Consider the following 20,055-nt stretch of genomic DNA (forward strand, 5'->3'; position numbering starts at 1 on the left):
ACAATAGCATTTTGGTACTAACCAATGAACCTGCTTTAAAATAATATGGTAAATTTCTAAAACACAGTAAATAAACATGCTCCATTTCTTGAAACAGATTAATTGAAATAGTAATAATATGTTATTGTTGTCAAACAACCCCAAAAAACTCCAATCCAACCCTTATCTTACTTATAGGTTCAGCTATCCCCTTGAGCTTTAAGTGCTTCAAACACTTTTCCATCATCTGTTACACAGGCCTCTTAATTTTTGAAAACTGTTAAATCGAATAAGAAGATAAAACAAACCCTCTCATCTACATTCCGGAAAACAGAAAAGAAGGAACATCGTTTTACCCACAAAAATAACATACTTCATGGTTAGCATTCAATGGGTCAAAACTTTTCACTAGCTGAATAAGACACAACAATCGTAGGTAGTTGGAAATGGCTAAGGGTTAACGCAACCAATTCATACTCCTAATAGTAAAGCAGATCGGACATTAAGTCGGACCTCCTAGCCAGATGAAACTAAATATCTTGCTGGTAAGGCATTTCACTCTAATAACTTGCCCTATCTATGAACATTTCACAAATTCTATAAAAGAATGCAAATTTACAATATAATATTGATTGATCCACATTTCCAATCACATGCACTACACAAACGTCGTCAATCCTGGACATTCCAAATGCAAGACTTTCAGGATCATGTAGCCGCACCATCTGTAAATCAAGAAGGAAGGTGGGGGGGGGGGGGGGGTGGGTGTGGGCGGCACAGGTTATCAATCTGTTCTTCAGTATCAGGCTTGATTTTCATGCTATTCACTGGCCTGCCTTCTTGCTCCGAAAAGGTGATAGCAGAGAAAAGGAACGGGATGCTGAGACAAGGGAAAGATAACCTCTAAGCATGAAATCAATGCACTTGTATAAGCTAATCAATTAAATCTCAACAAAAGGTTCGACTGTCTCACCTTTATGCGGCGTGCCCCCTTCAGAATAAGTATCGTCTTGAGAGATAAGGTTCTTTAACGAGTGAACTAAAATTTGATCATTGCACAGGCATCAGCGAACCAGCACTTAAATTACTAATGCAACTTGACTTTAGATATAAGGAAAATGTAAAGCTCACAGGTTCCAAATTCACACTAATCAAACTGTTCATTTCTATAACTTCATGGCTTTGCTCTATCAGATTAACAGAAAAGAAAGATAAGAAACAAACAATGTAGGTGCATGCCATGACTTCCCAGCAATGTTTATTTTTCTTTACCAGCATTTGGGATATCTGAAGCTTTTCTCAAGATTTATAACACATAGAGGTCATCTAGTTTCTATGTTGTTGACTACTCCACCTGCAACGCCTAGGTCCAGCACTTAGGCAATGCAATGTGGTGGTGTGCCTAGGCTCTCACCTAGTCCCCCCTAGGCACGACTAGTCCATGGAAGTCGAAGAGACTCAGCAGGGTTCTTAAAGACTTTAATAAAGATTAGTACAGGAGACTGGCATGGTGCACATTCTTAAGTTGTGGAAGCCATAAAAGAGATAGGTCTTCCTTCTGTAACTGTTGCTTGATAGTAGCAACACGGAAATTATTCTTTTATATATGAAAACCTGGTTTGCACAAAAACGTATGTTCAAGGTTTGTCTTGTTGATTTAACATGCATGATTCTCATTTGATTATTAGTTTGTCTGACTACACTGACAGATGTGCGTGTGTTTCATAATTTTTAGTTTTCCAATGCCGTTTTATGATATTGATAACCTATGGTGGCTTCCAAAAATCTTGGACGTGTAATGTCATGGTTTTTTTTGCAGCCAAGTTGTTTCTGCTGGCATTATGTTTTTGCAGCCAAGTTGTTTCATTATAACTTCATATGGTTCTAGTGTGTGTGTGTCTATATATATATATACCACAATTTTAACGTGTAAATAACTTACACATTAGAATCTGATATATTATATAATATAAATTATACAATATTGATTTCATGTAATACATACAATCATAGTCACCTTAAGTGCGCTTAGTCGGGCCCACGTGCTAGGCACAGCCTGTGGCCCGGGCGGCACCTAGCGATACAACATAGCCGAGTTTTGCATAACAGAGACGAGGACATGGTGAGTGTGGGGAGAGATGGGTTCAGTGAAATTAGGAATACCAAAGAAAAGGTAAAAATAACATGCTAGCTTTCCTCGTGATATTATTAACTGGTTTTTTTCTTTCATACAGAAAACTATTCCGGATAAATACACATGAGAGGGGGAGAGAGGGAAGGGGGGAAGGGTAGAGATGTTTGAAAAGAAAACATTGCTCTAGTTGCAGTGGACAAGTGTTACTTGTGTACTTGTTCTACAGAGATATTTCAATATGAACTAGACAGGCAAACACCATTTTTAGGTTCACTTTTAGTCTCCAACTGAAAAAGTGCTCAAGACCTAAAATATACATTGTGAATTTCTTTGGTTACCCTCTTTCTTCTTGACCTCTTTAATGCTATCTATCTTGGGCAACAGTTTGATAAATGAAGTAGTCGACAGAGGACACAGGATTGCAGTCTATACACGGGCCTGGCATTAAGATAGAGAATTCATCATTGGCCTCGGCAGAAATAATTGTTTTAGTATTTCAATAAAAGAAGCTTGCAGAAATGCAATGTTAATAACTGTTCCTCTTCTTAACATATAGAAGAAGAAGATCGCACGTTTTAACTTATGCAAAATCAGAAATACAATGATAAGTTGAGATAGAACAAGAGTCCAGGACACCAACTGGTGCAGTGTATGTTTCTTCACTTTATGAGATCGTAGGTTCAAATCACATAGGAAGGGCAGGTGTTCCACCTTAGTCACTGGAACAACGTTTGCAGCTGTAGAATTAATTTATTATTTCTTTCATCAATCAAAATGATGAAATTTTGGCAGGCCTAAAACCTTTAACTGACAAGTGGAACATGTGGAAGAGGCCAACAAAGCTAGGTAAGTTCATGCACTGTTCTGCAATCAAGATTTGGCATGAATCATGTCTTGAGACATGTAAGACTCAAATAGACCATGACTTTTCAATTTCCAATACCAAATTTTCTATTAGAACATGAAAGCAAAAAATAAATCTGTAAGGATTTTGGACATGAGTGAGGACATACCTTCAAAACCAGATTCACCCTTTGGAGCAGAATCATCAAGAATATCACCATCTGCTTTCCGTTGGCCTGATTCCTTTTCCCCAGAAGCAGAGCCATGGCTCCTAAGCCCAAACTTCAAAAGACGCTTCAACCCTTTAGACTCTTTTCCAGAAGACTTATCGGACCCATCAACAATCGGTTTTGATGGACTGGACCAGGAAGACTCAAGTACATGTGCCTTGACTGGTTCTCCAGCCACTGAGGTTTCAGAAATTAGTGGCAGTGCTTTACTGTATTCTGAATTGCCAGCACATGGGTCTTCCAGAGATGATTTACGAGCATGGGGTGCCTGATATTGCACTTCATTGATAGTGACTCTTGGGAATTTTGATGACACCTCATCAACAGCCTAAAAGATAGAAAATACTTAAGCCTGTCATACAATCTGCATGAAACTAAAAGAAAGTCCACACTAAAGATACTCTTGCAATATAGACTACAAAAGAAAAGCACAAATAGAAGATGGAGAAAAATAAATATCCCAGCAATAATGTAATGTGAGCTCAAATTGTATTGCACTTTGGAGATGATGAACTATTAGAAACAAAAAGCAAGCACCTTTTACATAGCATTAGACTAACCTTTATAGCCTCTAGCTTGTCACACCTCATATATAGCCCAAAGTGAAAATTAGTCAAAAGCAGACAATGGCCGAGCCATCACAACAAAATACACGAGTTTTTGAATCCATATGGGAGTGTATATCAATTTGTTTATCATCTAGTCATTTAATAAATTTCTAGTCATTATTAGATTGGATTTTTCCTGAACAGTGGAATAGAATACTGAGGTCTGAGATACTTAAAAGTATCATTCTTCAAATAAGACATCCAATGCCAAGGTTGAACAGCACTTTTACTATTCAGCTGTCAGCCCGTTTTTCATAATATCCTTTTTATTACTCTATTAGGAGGCGATTTTTCTTCAAACTGCTCACAGCCCACTTAGTCCATCATCCTAGACAGTAATCAGAATCAGTTCATAAAAATAGCCAACCAAATTTAATAAACCGTGGAAAACGAATGGTATCATTGTGATACTAATTTTCCAATGCACTAAATTTGCAGGAAAACAAATGCACAAAATCCGTCATTTTTAAGTTATGATGCAATGGATTTCATTCACAAAGTAAAACTCCCAATGGTAGAAGACAACACACAACCTCATATCTAATGATAAAATACTAGCAACAAGAGAATAAGAGAAAAAAAAAACACAAATAACTAAAACAAAGCAGAAAACGTCTTCAACTTCACTTGCTTTATCTCAATGCAATTTCCAAGAGAACCATCATGAAATCAGCTTCCCTTGATACCATCAATCATGCATTTGTAGGAGTAGTAAAGATACTGCTTATATAGAGAATATCTCAGCAAATTAGGTTACTTCACCTGCTTGATTTGTTTTTCTTTCAAGTCAATTTCGTTTACTACCACCTTAGAAGGCAAAACACGAACTGCTGCATAGTCAGAAACCACCTTGACCTTCTCCTCCACAGTGTGCCCATCATGTGATCCACTTGTCAGCTCTTTGCTTTCTTTAGAGGCATGAGAAGTCGAAACTTCATGCTCAATAGTCAGAACACTTTTATCAACTATCATAGTCTCATTCATGTTATTTAGGCACATGCCACTGTCACTAATCTTCCGCTCGACACTAGAACTAAGACACACCTGGTTGTCTGAACTACCAATCGTGCTCTCGTTTGTCATCACTTTATTTTGCAAAGGGCGTGCAGAAGGACTTGAGGTAGCTTTAAAGCTAGCAGCAGATGAAGGCTTTGCTCCATCAACTTTACTCAGTGGGGAAATCTTGTTTCCCAGTCCATCTGATTCTGCAGAGGACCTTGTATTCTTCAGGATGGCTGCTCTGTCAAGTCTATTCACTGGAGAGATCTTGCTTCTCAGTCCATTTGTTTCTCTTCTCCTCGGAGTTGATTTTCCATCAGAAAGGCGGTTGCTGATACTTTTTGGTTCTGACAGCCGTCTCAGTCTGGTCATTGTTGCTTTTGCATCAGATGAGCCAACACCATTCTCTTTCTTGAACTCTGGTACTGAAGAGGCCGATCGAGTCAATCCATTTCCAACACGAGTAACACTTGGAGTACTTGTTTTCAAGACTTTCGTAGAAGAACCCACAGTGCCACTTCTGGCACCCATCTTTGGTATGGGGGAAGGTGAAGCAGCTTCAGAATCACTAAACTTTGATGCTTTGAGTAGACTAGGTGAAACCTTTGTGGACTGGCGGACTTTAGTCAGCTGAGAAGGTGATGGTGACTGCATAGAGCTAGACCTTGCGGCAATCCTCTTTTGCCGCTCCTTTTTCAAGGCTTCCAGTCTTTTTATTTGTTCATCTTGCTGCACAGGGAAGTTTTCCAGATAAAGGCAGTATGAGGTAACAAAAACAAACATTATGGAGTCAGAATCAATCAAGAAATATGACCAATACTAGAGTACCAACATAGGCATAGTTGTAGAACCTAGAAACTCATCTTTCTAAGGTTTAACATGATCATGTGTGCCAGCATCGAAGCTTAAGTGTAAATGATCAGGAAGAATCCATTTATTGACAGCATCATTTTTTTCTTTGTAGAAATAGACCTAGGAAAGACACAAAGAAGGAAGGAAAGAAAGTCTTGTTAAACAAAGAGGTACACTTCAGAGATCGATTTACTGTTTTCTGGTAATAAGCAGAGTTCTCTTAAAAGCAAACCCCAGTTATTTAGCTTTTACCAGATAAAGCACTATTCTGAAGCAACAAACCGAAAATGCAGCAAATTTTTATCTTTCATGTCTTTCAAAATTGAAACAGCAAGTGCTTGTTTTTCTCAAGTCCAACTACCTTTGTGCTATAAAATGCTGTTGGCACTTAAAATTTAATCTTTTTCTTTCAAGTTTCAACACTATTCTCATATTTAAAACTAAAATTTGAAGACAAAAAATTACCTGTTCTTTCTTTGCTTTCTGCAGATCAGCCTTGAATGCACGGAGCCTCTCAGCGCGTGCCTGTGCCTCAGCCAGTGGACTTGATTTAGTTGGTTTCAAGTTCCTCATAGCCTCAGCTTTCCTTTTGTCTATACCACTGCGTGTAACATTTTTCTTTTCCTTGTCCACTGCTTTTTTCTCTTGTTTAGCAACCACTTTGCTTTCATCCTTTAATCCCTTCGGCAAGTTACTGCCATTTGCAACAAAGGACATATCAGCTTGGATCTGCATTTCATAGTCTACAGCAGGGTCATAGGATCTTTCTGTTCCACGCTCTGGTATCATACTCAACTCATCAGGCACATACCCAATAGGCTTATCTGAATCCTCCCTCCTTTTCAAATTTGATAAGAACTCTAAGTCCAGTCCAGTTGTAGTTCTACTATCTCTATCAACTTGGGTCTGCGAGCTGGTCCTCAGAGGAACCATGAAAGACTCATCTTCAGGACCTTGTCCTATGTTTTGATCAGCAAAACCAGGATGCTCAGTTTCACTTCCAGCAATAAAATCGCAACTAGAACCAACAATAATTGTTTGGTTTCGGTGTCCATATGTTAGAAAATCATCGCTAAGCATCCTTCTGAACCCCCTGGACCTTCCTTCTGATTCAGAAACTTGTACATCATGGTGATCTCCTAAGTCCCTTCTAGTATTATTAGCAAAAGCTTTTGTTGATTCATCACTTTGTCCTTTCTTTCTGAGCAATGATACATTTGAACCAAAGACATCACGTTCAGATGTGATCTGACTAGAATTTCTGTCCCAACTCCGATCTGCCACAATAGAATCTGCTGCTGCTGCACCCACAGTATCCCGCCTCCTTATTTGAACATCATTATGAAGAGGAAACATGTCTCTGTCAGTGTCATCTTCATCTTTACTCAACAAAAAATTCTGGAATGCCTGCCAGTTTCCATTATCAACATCCACACATTTAGATGACTCCTCCTTTTCATATGAACTGGAGACATCTGCAGCTTGCAGATGCTTCGCTTCTTCCTTGGTTGATCTTACAGAATCTTTATGCTTCCTTTTCTGAAAACTTACTGGCACTTCTTCCTCTTCTGCTTCAGAACCAGATCCTGATTGAGATTCAGCATCTCCAGAATGCTCTCTGTTTGAAGTAATATAGTTGATGTTCCGAATGACTACCATCCCTGAACGTTTTTTACCTGTCCGACTGACTTTCTTTCGTGACTCATGAATATATGATTCTTCTCTGTCCATTTCCAATTGTGCGTTCTGCTCACTAGAATCATGTGACCTTGTAATAGATTCAGAATCAACATCTCCATCTTTACCATCCATGGAATGCCTTTTGTGCATGTTCCTTTCAGCTGGGCTGAAGCTAGAATTGTCCATTTGTACATAAGGTTGCTGAAAGAACTGGCCACCACCAGGATAGCCAGGATAATAAGGCATCCCCGGCATGGGATAAGGAGGGAACATCGAACCACCATGGGGAGGATGGATTGGCCATTGCATGTACATGGGGTGCTGAAATTGACCTTGAAAATAACCATTTTGACCTAAAGGCACCTGAGGATCAACAGGAGACCTTCTATCTGCAGAAAACCAGATAAATCATCTACAATAAGTAGCCAGAACTGCCTCAGAAACGAAAGATGAACTACAAGGCACCATAAACTACGGCCATCAAGCATTTTGAAAGAAAAAAAAAAACAGCTTTCAAATTTCTGCGAGCTTAAAAAAAACCACAAGGGGCGAATGACTGAGGTAGCAACTGGATGAAACCCTCAGAAAATGTTATGTAAAAAAAAAGTTTAAAACTTGGTTTCAGTTTTCGAAACCTGATTTCAGTCACATACCCAAGAGGTTATTCATTCCCCTTCGAAAGCACCATTTTGTCAAAACTGGGTTTTGTGGACACCTTAAATGGTGTTTTGCCTCAAAAATGCCATTTGACAGTGTCATCCAAAGTACCAAACATGCCTAAAAATTTCCAGACAGAATACCAAACAAGGTTATCAAAACCACACTCATGAATATTGTTTTTGCATTTTAAATGGCAAAGTTTTTCTCAGGTATAATACAGCAACCTTGAAAAAAAGGAGGAAAAGGAGGGGAAACATGGTAAATTTTTTAAAAAAATTAAAAAAATCTTAAAAATTATGGAAAGATAAAATAAATGAGAATAAGATGGCATCAATAAATAAGTAGATAAGCAACAAAAAGAAATTAGGAAATGGAAAGAAGTAGTTCGGCATTAAAAACGCAAAAAAAAATGTCTAAAATGAATGGGAAAAATGCAAAAAAAAAAACACATTGTTTTTGCACTTTTCCCGTTTTCGTGTTTTTGACATGTTTTTTGTGACTGTGATCAAAATTAATAATCATGCATAGAGATAGAGAGCTGAGCAGCTAGACTAACAGCATTAAAATAAGCTGATCAACATCATCTGTTTCCAATCACTGACAAGAAAAAACTAATGGAAACACATGGAAACACCATTTACAGAAAGTCATAACATCAATCTTTCTGAATAATTTATCAGCAAATAGCACTCCCTCGTCTGTTCATAGGTAACCAAATTTCCACCATAAAAGGAAAACGATTTTGAAAGAGTTAAATTCTTCTTTTTTTTTTCTTTTTTTTTGTTGACCCGGGAACAAGACCTTCAGTGGCATAATGACAGCACCAGTGATGGAACAGCTTCATTGAATATTTTCAGAAAGAATTTAACTCAGCCTTTGTCATCTTATCCTCATAAATCACCAGGTACAGTCCCTCATTTATTTTTACAAGAAAATTATGTCATATCTTTATCCTGGATACAGCTGTCAACTAAATTTGCAAAGATAAATAAATCTGAAGTATTTGATGTATGTCACAACAAACCTCCAGTAAGATCTGCCATATGCTCGATGTTCCTATCAGAACTAGCCTCTGTCTTAGTCTTGACACTATTTTCCATGTAAATATCCCCATGACCAACAGCCCACGGCACCTGCAAACCAGACGGACAAGATATTCCTTCTGCAGCTTCCATCTCCATTCCTTCAATCCACTGGACTGTTTCATGCTTTCTTTTCCACAATTCCACAAAGTGTAAGCAAGCCTCCCTGTTTTTACAGAGTAGGAAAATGACAAACAACAGCTTTTATGGGATTAGATTTTGTTATATAAGGAGGGGATTAAAGAAAATTTCTAAGAAAATTTCATAAGATAATCCTGAAAAGGTAATTGTGAACTGTAGAACACAAAAAAACATTTTATCATGCAAAAGCTACAGTAGTAAAGACATTGTTAAGCCCAGTGCAAAAGAGTGCAAGAGTTTACCTTAGACGTGAGGCCCCAAAGCAATCAGCAAATGATATTAAATCATCCATGTGGTCCATGTCAAAACCAGCAGCAACAGCTCGAGCAAAAGCCATACCCTGCTCTTTCTGCAATACTGTTCTGCGTGTCTCCAATACTCTCAAAAGCTTAACTCTGACACCATATGCGAAACTTTAGCCCCATGTATGCACAAACATACACACACATTCATTCATATACTTAAAATTCAGAGACTGTTTATCCAAATATTTATGGGTTGTATCCACATAATCCAAGGAAGAGTCATTATACTGAACGAACAACTCTAAAATGGTATTATATGGTAAATTTGCAAAATATATAGAATGTTTCTGTTTGATAGAAGAAGTACCATATAAGTAAGACATGTTAAACATAACCATTTTTTTCTATCAGAAATTATCAATTGTATCTATAGCCCAATGAAGAATCAATCAGCTGAGTCACCAATATAAAAATACACATAAAATAGATTCTCAACAAGAAGATTGAATTACTTTGAGTTCTCTTCCTGCAAAGTGGACTCCTTTGATTCAATCTGATGTGCACTGGGCTGCCAAAGCACGAACAAGTATTAATGGCTTTTGGAATCCCCTTAAGTATCGACACATATAAGTTCATTAAATATCCTTCAATACCTTATAAAGCACAATTGCTTTCTCCGTATCAGCATCAGGAACATATCTGCCACCTGCACATAATTTACATGACTACACTCGAATCTAGAGAAAAAATTGTCAACGCTGTAAAAAAAAATTCTTATCCACAAAAACTAAGGATAGACTGAAGACAGACATTGGAGAAGGAAAGATAAAAGTAGATATATTAGATATTGAATTTTAGGGCGATCACCTAATTGGAAAATAATAAATACAGATAAGACAAATGAATATAAATTATATAACACATCAGACATGTTATTGTTTTGCAGCCTTCAAGATATCAATCACCCTACAGCTAAGAATTCCACGTTGCAAGAATGTTGCTCATGATACCACAAAATTTCAGTTGGAAAATCTTAGTTTGGGCAAAATAGCTATTTATAAATTATAACTGAATTCACCTGCATCTCCACCTAAAGGAAGCAAGATTTGCAACCTTTGGTTAGTTTATTAACTTTATTTCAGTCACTCGTACTGTTGATACTTGCCTCTGATTTCTGATCTCTAAATTTCACTACATTCACCAGTTCAGGTTTTCCTATCCATGTCGAAGACTTTATCTGGGCATGCTTTAGCACCTAGACACAGCTTTCATTCATTTGTCATAGTGAATGCTATGTTCAACCTGAATCATGTTATTTTTACTATGTGCAGCAGTAGGTCTAATGCCTAACCACCTCAAAATGACTTACTTTATAAAATTTCAGGAAATTATGTTGCAAACTCATTCAGAAAAAGCAGTTAAAGGAGACTGCCAACTGAAAAATATGCAGTTGGAGAGAGAGGAAGAGAGAGACCTTCATTGTTTTCCACAGGCTTCACCTGATGATCATCAACCTACTCACAAACAATCAAAATAAACTCAATAGCTCAACAATAAGGCCTACATGCAGCAAAATGAGCTATCAAGCAAAAGAAGCTTACAGCCATCAACCCCAATTTTGTGTTGCTTTGGATGGCAATGGCCTCATCAATTTGTATTATCTCAGACTCAATTGTGTTAACCCGCTCAAGCACCTCTGGGGTGCTCACAAACCGAACAAATCTACATAATGAGAAAAGAGGCTTCAATTTGCAAAAATGCCCAATCCTAGCATAACAATAGCAATGTGGAAAATCCCAAACTCCTCATGATGCACAATCAGACCTTTCAAGTGTGGTTTTTGTGAACCAAGAACTAGCATGCTTGCTCTCTGAGTTTGGTTCCAGCACTATTGAGTATCCACCTTTGGCAATTTGCTCTTGGGCTGTCTTCAGATGAGACAGAAAAGGATTCAGCAATCCAGACGCTACTTTCTCATTTTCCCCATTGGCAATGATTACCAAATCACACCTGTAAAAAGACATCGTATGTGGGAACCTATCCTTCTCCAAGTGGCAAGCTCACATATAGCAGTAAAAAAAAAATAATAGAATAGCCAGAACATTTTCGATCGACTCAACAGTAAAATACAGAGCTACAACAGGGAAGCTTTACTAACATAAGAATTCAGAGGACCGAGGATTGACACTTGCAGCTTCATTGCATGCAGACAGAGAGAACGACTTATTAGACCAAATACAAGAAGCAAAAAAGAACTAATTGAACGACAACAGGTCAATCAGAAGAGACACCATCGTGGATTGAGTTCAAGCCAGATCGCCAAGCCATACCATCCTGCAACAATCTGGCTTATACTTCATGATCAGTGATAAGTTTGGGTGAAACTAAGAACGAAAATTGCCTTTATATGCAGTAGTTTTTCTCTCTTGATGCTAAACGTGAGCAGTCCTATCGTCAAAAGTATCAGTTAATGCAAGAGCAACAAGAAATTCGTTACAAGGAACTGATTTAATTGACATTCAAAATGGACCAAACTGTAGCGTCTTTTCTTTGATGCATTGCAAGGAGAGGAGTACTTGACTACTTGTCAATAAAATAGTCATAGAACATTTCCTTGGGAACCCCTTCCATAGTCAACTGGAACGAATGTAGAGGAAATGAACAGTGCCCATAACACACAGTTCAGAAAGATTAGACGCTATTCATCGGCATCAACAATAATAAATACAAGTCCAAATTTCCTGACATCGGGATACAGCCTCAACCTCTATACATCCTTCTCGAGCAAAAGAAGCCGACCATTTTTCGCCTAACTTCATCGTTAGGGGTTGCTTATGCGGATTTACATGCTAAAATGTCAAACCGAGCGATGATAAAAAAAGGTTTGTAGAGTATCATTGCACTCTGCCCAGGGCAAGAACTCCAGTAAACACAGGAAAGATATTTTTAAAAAAAAAAAATCCTCAATTAAAAATATAATAAATAAGCTGCAAGTAAATCATCTCGATGAAAAAGAAAATTCAATTACAACACGGATAATGGCGAAAAAAGATGGCTCCGATACTAAAAACCATCAGAAGTTCATTATCTAAAGCACTGAAAATCCGAAAAGAGAAAAACAAGTAACGCTACAAATTCCATCAAAAAACTGGGAAAACAGTGCGACATTGACTGAGAAGAAACAATAAATCATTGTAAAGAAAGATTCGTGAGCAATGTATAAAAAAGTTAGAAACCTAAAAAATGTTACTACTCCGAGCAAAATGGAAAAGCACATACACATCAAGAGCGTCAACTGAGCTCAATCTTCTCGAACGAAAACCAGCAGAAAAGAAATTGTGCCGCGGATATTTACCTCGTTCTTGTAGGAGTAAGTTGAAACATGGCCGAATCTAGCCTCGTTTCCGGCTTCATCGCGATCAGAAGAAAAAAGCAACCTCTTCGCACTCACCGGAAGTAGAAGAAAACGGATCTAACGCGCCAGAGAAGGATTTCTTCTAAGTATTCACAAATAAATGAAAAAATGGCTGAAGAAGCAACATTATGAGAGGAAATGGAGGACGAGCTGATGAGATGAATGAATGGGGAACGTTTTCTTCTTCTTCTTCTTCTTCTTCTTCTTCTTCTTCTTCTTCTCTTCCCTTTTCTTCTACTTCTGCTCTTCTTCTTTTGGCCGAGGAAGAAAATGACGTGAGAGTTTTGCAGAGATCCCTCTGAGGAACTCAGGAACAGCTGCTTTAATGGCGAAGAAATCGAACCAGGAAAATAATAAATGAAAAATAAAACCAAATCCCAGGTTTTTATTCAGCACGTTTCACGTCCGACTTTGAGTTCCGGCGGGCTACAAGGACGAACTCTCCCGTTCCTCGGATCCCAACCTCCCTTTGTTTCTCCCTGCACTACTACACTAAGCAATCAGGGGGTTCATCTTTTCTCTGCAGCAAAACCTTCTTTTATTTAACTCTTTATTTATGTCGTCATTTTCAAAATACTAGGAAAACCTCCAGAATTAATCGAGATACCCACTAAAGTTTTTATAAATTTCCGATGTACCTACTTCAGTCATGTTGTAGAAAAACATTGCAACAACAATATAATTCTGAATGGGTTCTTCGTCACCTCCTTTCGGGTGAGCGAGAGTACGACCCACCTCTTGGAAAAGAACCTTTTCTTTGTCCCCAAGGTCTTTGATTGCATCGGTGACTCTCGTGAAAAAATAAGATATTGTCACATTGATATTGTGTTTCACCTTATATGACCAATGACAAAGGCAGCAACAATATTTCTGCACTTGAGTTAAAAAATATATGTTAGTCATGAAACAAAACCTAACTTTGAAGGCATAAAGGTTGGCCTTGGGGGTTTTATGTGAAGAATGTTTCCTCTAAATAAACATAAAAGACAAGAAAAGAATATGAAAAAACCAAATTGCCCAAAAATAATAACAAGATTCCAATGTCATATTCTTTACGATAAAGATAAAAATTTTACATTTAAACGGGACCTCCTATGTCGGGCAATATGACAATTCATAAAAATTGTTGGTCGCAATGCCAATTAACACAAAGGATTAGGTGGCTATTTGAAAATTGAGCTCAGTCCCGCAGCGGGATACGCAGAAAAGGGAATCGAATTTATGTTCTGTCCGATTTCTCTACTAGTTGTGTTAATAACCGGATTACCGAGTTACGAAAATACCCATAGCGTTGGTGAAAATGGCAAGAAGAAACGCCCGCTTCCTTTGAGTAACGGCGGTTCCGCGCCGAATTTCACTAATTTGTTCCTTAAATGGTTATCGATTCCGTGATATTTACCGTATTATCCTTTGCAGTGTAGGTGGAATGAGTCAACGGCAGAACTCGGTCTTCAGGCATCCGAACGGCCGGATAAAACCAAACTTCAGGCGCTCTGGATACTAACTAACCAACCAGTATTTGACTCGGTTACCGTAATAAAGGTCCGAGTTAACCAGACGTAAACGGTTCTAGATCTGGATTTCAAACCCAGATGGGATTAGCTTTTTCATTTTTATCTATAATGAGGCGGACGGGTCCCATAATCCGTTTGCCCCAAACAAAACCTTCGACATTTCAATCCAACTCGGTGGCTACCAAGAAAAAATGAAATATTTAATATTATATTATTTTATAAAAAATAAATGTGCTAATACTTTTGGCCGATCCACAATAAATGGTTGGATCAATAAATCAACCAATTCACGGAATTGACGGCACCGTCTTGTGGTTCTGGCCACCGTGGAAGAGTGGTCCATTCACTCGAGAGTGTCCTAAAGTCACAATAATTGCGATTCTCTTGTATGAGGTAAAGCGGCGACTAAGTTGTGTTTCGCTTTGTGTTATTGTTATTATCATTATTATGCGAAGATTCGTTCTATCATTAAAGGCACATTGAGAACGCGTTTGATAGCTCTTCATCCATCGCCTTCGCGGTCCCTTTAAGATAATATTTTCGAGTAGATCGTTTTAGGCATGGGTCTCACTGGATCGGATCGTAAACACTGGATGTGATTTAAACCTGACTCCCATGATCCAAATCCGATTCCTATGCAGCTTGGCAGTTCGTGCTCAATAGTAAGACGAGCTTTTCTTTTGATTTTTGTCAATGTGTTGGTACGGGGCGGGGACCCAAGGATCCACTCATTCAAGTGTGGAGAATGTTTTTCCCCTTCAAAAGTACATATTTTTCTCTAGCCTCGAACAAAAGTAATCCACAGTTAATAGCCATTAGCAACCTCGCCACTGTCTTCTGCCCACAACACTCTTATAGTCGAGAGATATTTCTGTCACTTTGCACACTTCTTTTTTTTTTTTACTCACCATTTTTGTCCTTGTAAGAAAGAATCTTCCATGAAGTCGCAGGGATATTTTAGTAATTTCCAACTCAAAAGGTGCTACGTACAACTTGCTCCTCATGGTGACCACCGATTTTTAGATATTTGGAATTCCTACAGCCTTGCGGGCATGGTTAACAGAGCAGGAAGGCTATGGAGCCTTGTGCTCGCCCGTCTCGGCATTTAATAGCCTTGACGTTCTCGCCAGCTAGTCAAATTGCTGGCATTCTTTTCTCTCTCTCTTATATATATATTGCTAGATGTAATTAAGATTTTGTATTTAATGAGAGTCCATGCATTGCATTGAGAATCAAAGATGGCCTGAGAATTTCAGTGCATATATATAAACAAAATTCTATGGAATTTCTAAGTCTTAATGAAACAGCGAGCAGTCACAGTTTACAGGTTAATTCGTTCGATCTCAATGACTTCCATTCGATTGCAGCCGCCCGAAATTGAGGTTTTCCAATATTTACAAACCCCAACACCCACCCACCCACCCACCAAAATAACTATTTCAAGTAAATGGCATATAAATAAATCTTTTTTTTTTCTTTTTCATTATAAACGAAGAAGAATAAGATATCGAAATATTTGAATTATTGGGTTTTTAAGCACCAGCGACCAAACAATGTATATGATCAGATTTGAATAAGTTTAACGAATATCATCATATGAGGGTCACACCTTGGCTAGATTGCATTTTTTACAAGCAAAACGTCTTCTGTTTGGTTCTTGTCACCAGCAAGGAGCCCACTTCAACGAGTGGTTAGAAAGGAGCTGCTCCATCTTCTTTGTCTACTCTCTTGGGGACCCACGGCCATTTGGATTCAGAGCTAACGGCTTCATCGATGATGGTGAAACTCCACCAAATTTGGACATCTTATTTTGATTATTTTTCTCCCCTTAAATTTGCATTTCTGATTAGTTTATTTCTCTTTTTACGCTTTTCTTTAATAGGCAATAAATGAGCACTATTCCATGCATGTGAGCTACAATCTACAGGATCCCATAATATGCAGAAATCTCTTTTTTTTCTTTTTCTTTTCTTAAGATTCTTTTACTTAGAGTTTTTTTTTTTTTTTTTCGAAACCTCAATCTAACAAAGATGAAGAGTTTTGAGTTTCTTAACATAAGCCAAAAATAAAAAATACAGGAAGACCTATGAAAATGGACATAAAAGCTGGCCACACAAAGAAAGTGCCTCTCTTTTGTTTAAATGCTTTACAAAATGTATCCGTTGAAGCAGCTTGACAGTAAAATCCTTAAAATGTGAGCGCGTTCCATCAGTAGTTCAGCGTCAAAATCTCCTTCCACAAAGCCCGGCCGAGCCTCGGGCCCGGGCCGATTCTTCAGTTAATGATTAAAAAAATATTTTTTTTTAAATTTTTTATTTTAATAATATATATTTATTACTAATAAATATATTTTATATTTAAAAATTTTATTTTATAATTTAAAAAATATTTTATTATTACCGGCCGGAGCCCGGGCAGAGGTCTGATGGGCCGGCCCGTCGCACCGTTTCGGACGCGGTTTTACCAAGCCGGCTCGGCTGGACCGGATGCCCACCTCTATCTAACAAACCTGCCTATCACTCTGCGGCGAGAAGGGCAAATCCCACCCACGCGAGGGCATTTATGTCATTTTATTAATGATATTTTTTGATCAGCCAGAGCTGCTGCGTTGGCAAGCTCTGCACACGTGGCCAGCCATGATTGACGCTTGCCTTGGGCGGCTTGCCATGTCAGCTGCAAGAAAAAAACGAATGAGAAAGCTATTTTGTCTCGCCACGTGGCATTGAGTGGATGACGAGGCCCCCACCAAAGGTGTCCTTATGTGTAAGACCTGGAACCGGTTCTCTTGATCCGGATCACAGATGTGTTGATCCAGTCGACTCGATCTGACCCGAGAAAACAGCCCCAGTCAGGTAAGCTTCCCAAGATCCTGAAATCCTTTCCTTGTGCAGCGTTTGAGGTGCAAGAAAAGTTTTTCAGGTGTAAAATAGTCCTATCGTTTCGACCGAGTACTATTTTCTCAGTGATCGTTTTGAAAAGAGTCTGAACCATTCCCCATATCTCCGGCATTTTGAACCACATTGGAATCTGCTATCGCAATAATATAACAATCAACTTAGGTACCGTGCTCTATTATTATGGATGCATAGGCACAATGAGATTAGAAATGCATCTTGTTTCCTTCCAGCTACACTATGTTCCTCAGAAATGATTCGCACCTTTGTTATATTTATTATTTGCAGTTTTTTGTTGTATGCTTTGAAGTTCACATTTTAACAAATTTTTTTTTTCAAAAATAATTATTTGTTCTCAAGCTCATGAATGAAGATTATGCAGAAGTAAACATGATTGACAAATTACAACTAAGTCCAGCCCGGCCCGACTCGAAAAACTCCTAACCAGAGCCCGGCCCGATTAATGTAGCTCAATGATGATTTATTTAGATCAAATGAAGCCAAGTCAAGGTCAGCTAGGTCAATAAAAGTGTCACTCTTATGCCAAACATAAACATAATTTCATGGTTTTGAGGTAGGCCCTGCGATCAGGGAAGTAGGACGCATGTTCGGATCAGATCTAGTCTTTACCATTTTCAAATTAATCGATTCTCTATATTCGGATTCAAACTTGGACTAATGTCCTATTTTCCTAAAGCTAGATTCACATCTGACTATTACAAGATCCAGAACTTCATGGGTCAGGACTTATCAGATCCCATCCAGATATTGACGTTGAACCCAAATTCAGTTACGAAGCAACACATCGAATCTGGTTCTGACCACTAATTGGATCTATATTTGCCTACCGTATCCGACTAAATAAATGGGAAATTGCATACTTAAACATATAAATCAGATCCATTTACATCCCTAAGCGAGACCTACATTTTTTTAAACAGAAGGGTTCTATTACCTTTATATTGTGAACACCACACCAGAACCAATGGGAGTTTGGCAGCAGGAATGTCCCATAAACCTACCCAAAAAATTGGGTTATATTAATGGGACATTAGTTATATGAATCTGTCCCCTTCATTCATGATACAATCTCATAATACCAAAACGACGTACTTCTCCAATATTCAATAGAGTAGGGCATGGTAAATTGGACACGCCCACTGATTTTTCTCACCATTGAAATGAACATCACTCAAATAGCTTGTAGCCTGGATCGCATATGGTTAGTAAATATTTAAATAAATATATTTGAAAGCATGTCAAAATCAACTTATTTATCTCCATCACTCAGACAAAGACTTGGTAGTACGGTCCAAATTCAAGATAATCGTGTGTCTCCCAAGCAACTTAAACCTAACTTTGTGAACTTGGTATTTGGAGAACCTAAAATTTCGCGTGGGCACCCAACCCAATAAAGGACTCCTTAGGGAATAAATTATAGACAAGGTCCAATAAGTATCTATCTTGAAAAGACAAGAAATAAAGTATGCCTATTGCAAGAAACGAAAAGGAAAAGAGAAGGAATCAAATCATTTTTTTTTCGCTCTAATGACCCAAAGCAACTGTTAACTCTTGTCCTCCCCCCTTCACACTATCTTAAAACAGGAACAAATTAAACGATACGACAGTTGCATCTATCGTTTCTACGATGCTACAAGTGCTTTTCAAAATGGGGAAAGCAATCCACATTTCCTGAACCATGCAAGTTAATCTAATTATTTTAACCGAGTAACATATCGTCCGCAAAATTGCTAAATAGAAAAGGGTAGAGATCAAAATTTTCTTCTTTCCGTCTCTCTTTTCTCTTCCGGGATTCCCATGAAGCTATCGCGAAAAGCAGACAACATGGTACAGTAATGTGAAAATCAAGACGATGCAACAACCAATGAGTTTTTACTTGCTTTCCTCTCAAAAAAAAGTTGCCCAAAATTTTGATTGATTTTTATTCAACGGTTTATTCAAGAAATTAGTATTTGTATCACTGATAATTTTGTGAGTGACTACGACCCACCGCCTAAAAAAAGCACCAAGGACCAAAAAGTTTCGTTTTTTTTTTTTGTTTAATATTTAGCGCTACTTAAAAAAAGTTTGTAGCGGTTTCGCTATTTGTGAAGGGCACCGAACCTTTCAATTATTAGAGATTGGTTAGGCGTTGCTTCATAGTTATCTAAATTATTGAAGCATCTCCGGTGCTGGTCAGTCTGAAATAAATGCATAATGTTAGTTAGATTTATCAAAAGGACAATTATCAAAAGGACAAGTCAGACTACGTAAAGCACAAGGGTAATGGTGATGCACAAAGAATGAGCAAGTTTTACTAATTAATTTGAGATAAGCTAATCAACTTTTTGTAAACGAATCAGAAATCGATGATTATCTTATAATTTTTCCCATTCCAATATAAATCCGGCATGTCTGTATATAGTTGAACTTAAGATTCTTTATCCTTTTTGGGGGGCTCAACTCGAAGCAAACGTGTAGCTAATTTGCAACTCCTTTTTCTTAATTTGTGCTATTGCTTGGTGGGGCTTGTAAGAAATGATAGTACTGTCATTGTTATGAATAACTAAAGGCTGCAAACAAAATCTTTCACTAGCTCTCTAGCAGATTTGATGGATGAGGTGTGCCCATAGGTATGCACTATAAAAATTTGAAGTGTCAAGAAAAAGTTTTCAAGGAACTGGTACAAAGGTCGGAGCAAAGATTGGTAGGCACTAGGCAGCTAGTTCTAGTTTCAAACTCTTTGTGCTGTAAAAGGAAAGTCACTGATATGCAAGTT

The 20,055-nt window shown here is 38.0% G+C and overlaps 1 protein-coding gene across 2 annotated transcripts; it reads right to left on the minus strand.

The window, feature by feature from the left end:
• Positions 1-559: 559 nt before the first annotated feature.
• LOC116265492 (COP1-interacting protein 7) lies at positions 560-13,380 on the minus strand. Of its 2 annotated transcripts, XM_031646114.2 has the most exons (14): positions 12,809-13,380; positions 11,278-11,463; positions 11,055-11,175; positions 10,928-10,967; positions 10,107-10,159; positions 9,966-10,021; positions 9,451-9,603; positions 9,010-9,233; positions 6,111-7,714; positions 4,557-5,522; positions 3,127-3,514; positions 953-1,018; positions 760-859; positions 560-705 (listed from the first exon to the last, which is right to left on the minus strand). In XM_031646114.2, the coding sequence occupies exons 1-13, from the start codon at positions 12,865-12,867 to the stop codon at positions 804-806; spliced, it is 3,972 nt and encodes a 1,323-aa protein (XP_031501974.1). In that variant the 5' UTR covers positions 12,868-13,380; the 3' UTR covers positions 560-705; positions 760-803. The 2 variants fall into 2 exon arrangements, with proteins under 2 accessions (XP_031501974.1, XP_031501973.1); XM_031646113.2 differs by having other exon boundaries at positions 560-859; positions 12,809-13,379.
• Between the last annotated feature and the right edge of the window lie 6,675 nt (positions 13,381-20,055).

Source organism: Nymphaea colorata, chromosome 12, assembly GCF_008831285.2.
Source record: "Nymphaea colorata isolate Beijing-Zhang1983 chromosome 12, ASM883128v2, whole genome shotgun sequence".
In the NCBI taxonomy this organism is placed as follows: Eukaryota; Viridiplantae; Streptophyta; class Magnoliopsida; order Nymphaeales; family Nymphaeaceae; genus Nymphaea; species Nymphaea colorata.

Coding starts and splice junctions, on each gene's coding strand:
- LOC116265492 (XM_031646114.2), bottom strand. CDS start 12,867: ATGAAGCCGGAAACGAGGCTAGATTCGGCCATGTTTCAACTTACTCCT. Junction 7,715..9,009: donor TATGGCAGATCTTACTGGAG/GTTTGTTGTGAC, acceptor GGTTTTCTGCAG/ATAGAAGGTCTCCTGTTGAT. Junction 860..952: donor AGGGGGCACGCCGCATAAAG/GTGAGACAGTCG, acceptor CCCTTGTCTCAG/CATCCCGTTCCTTTTCTCTG.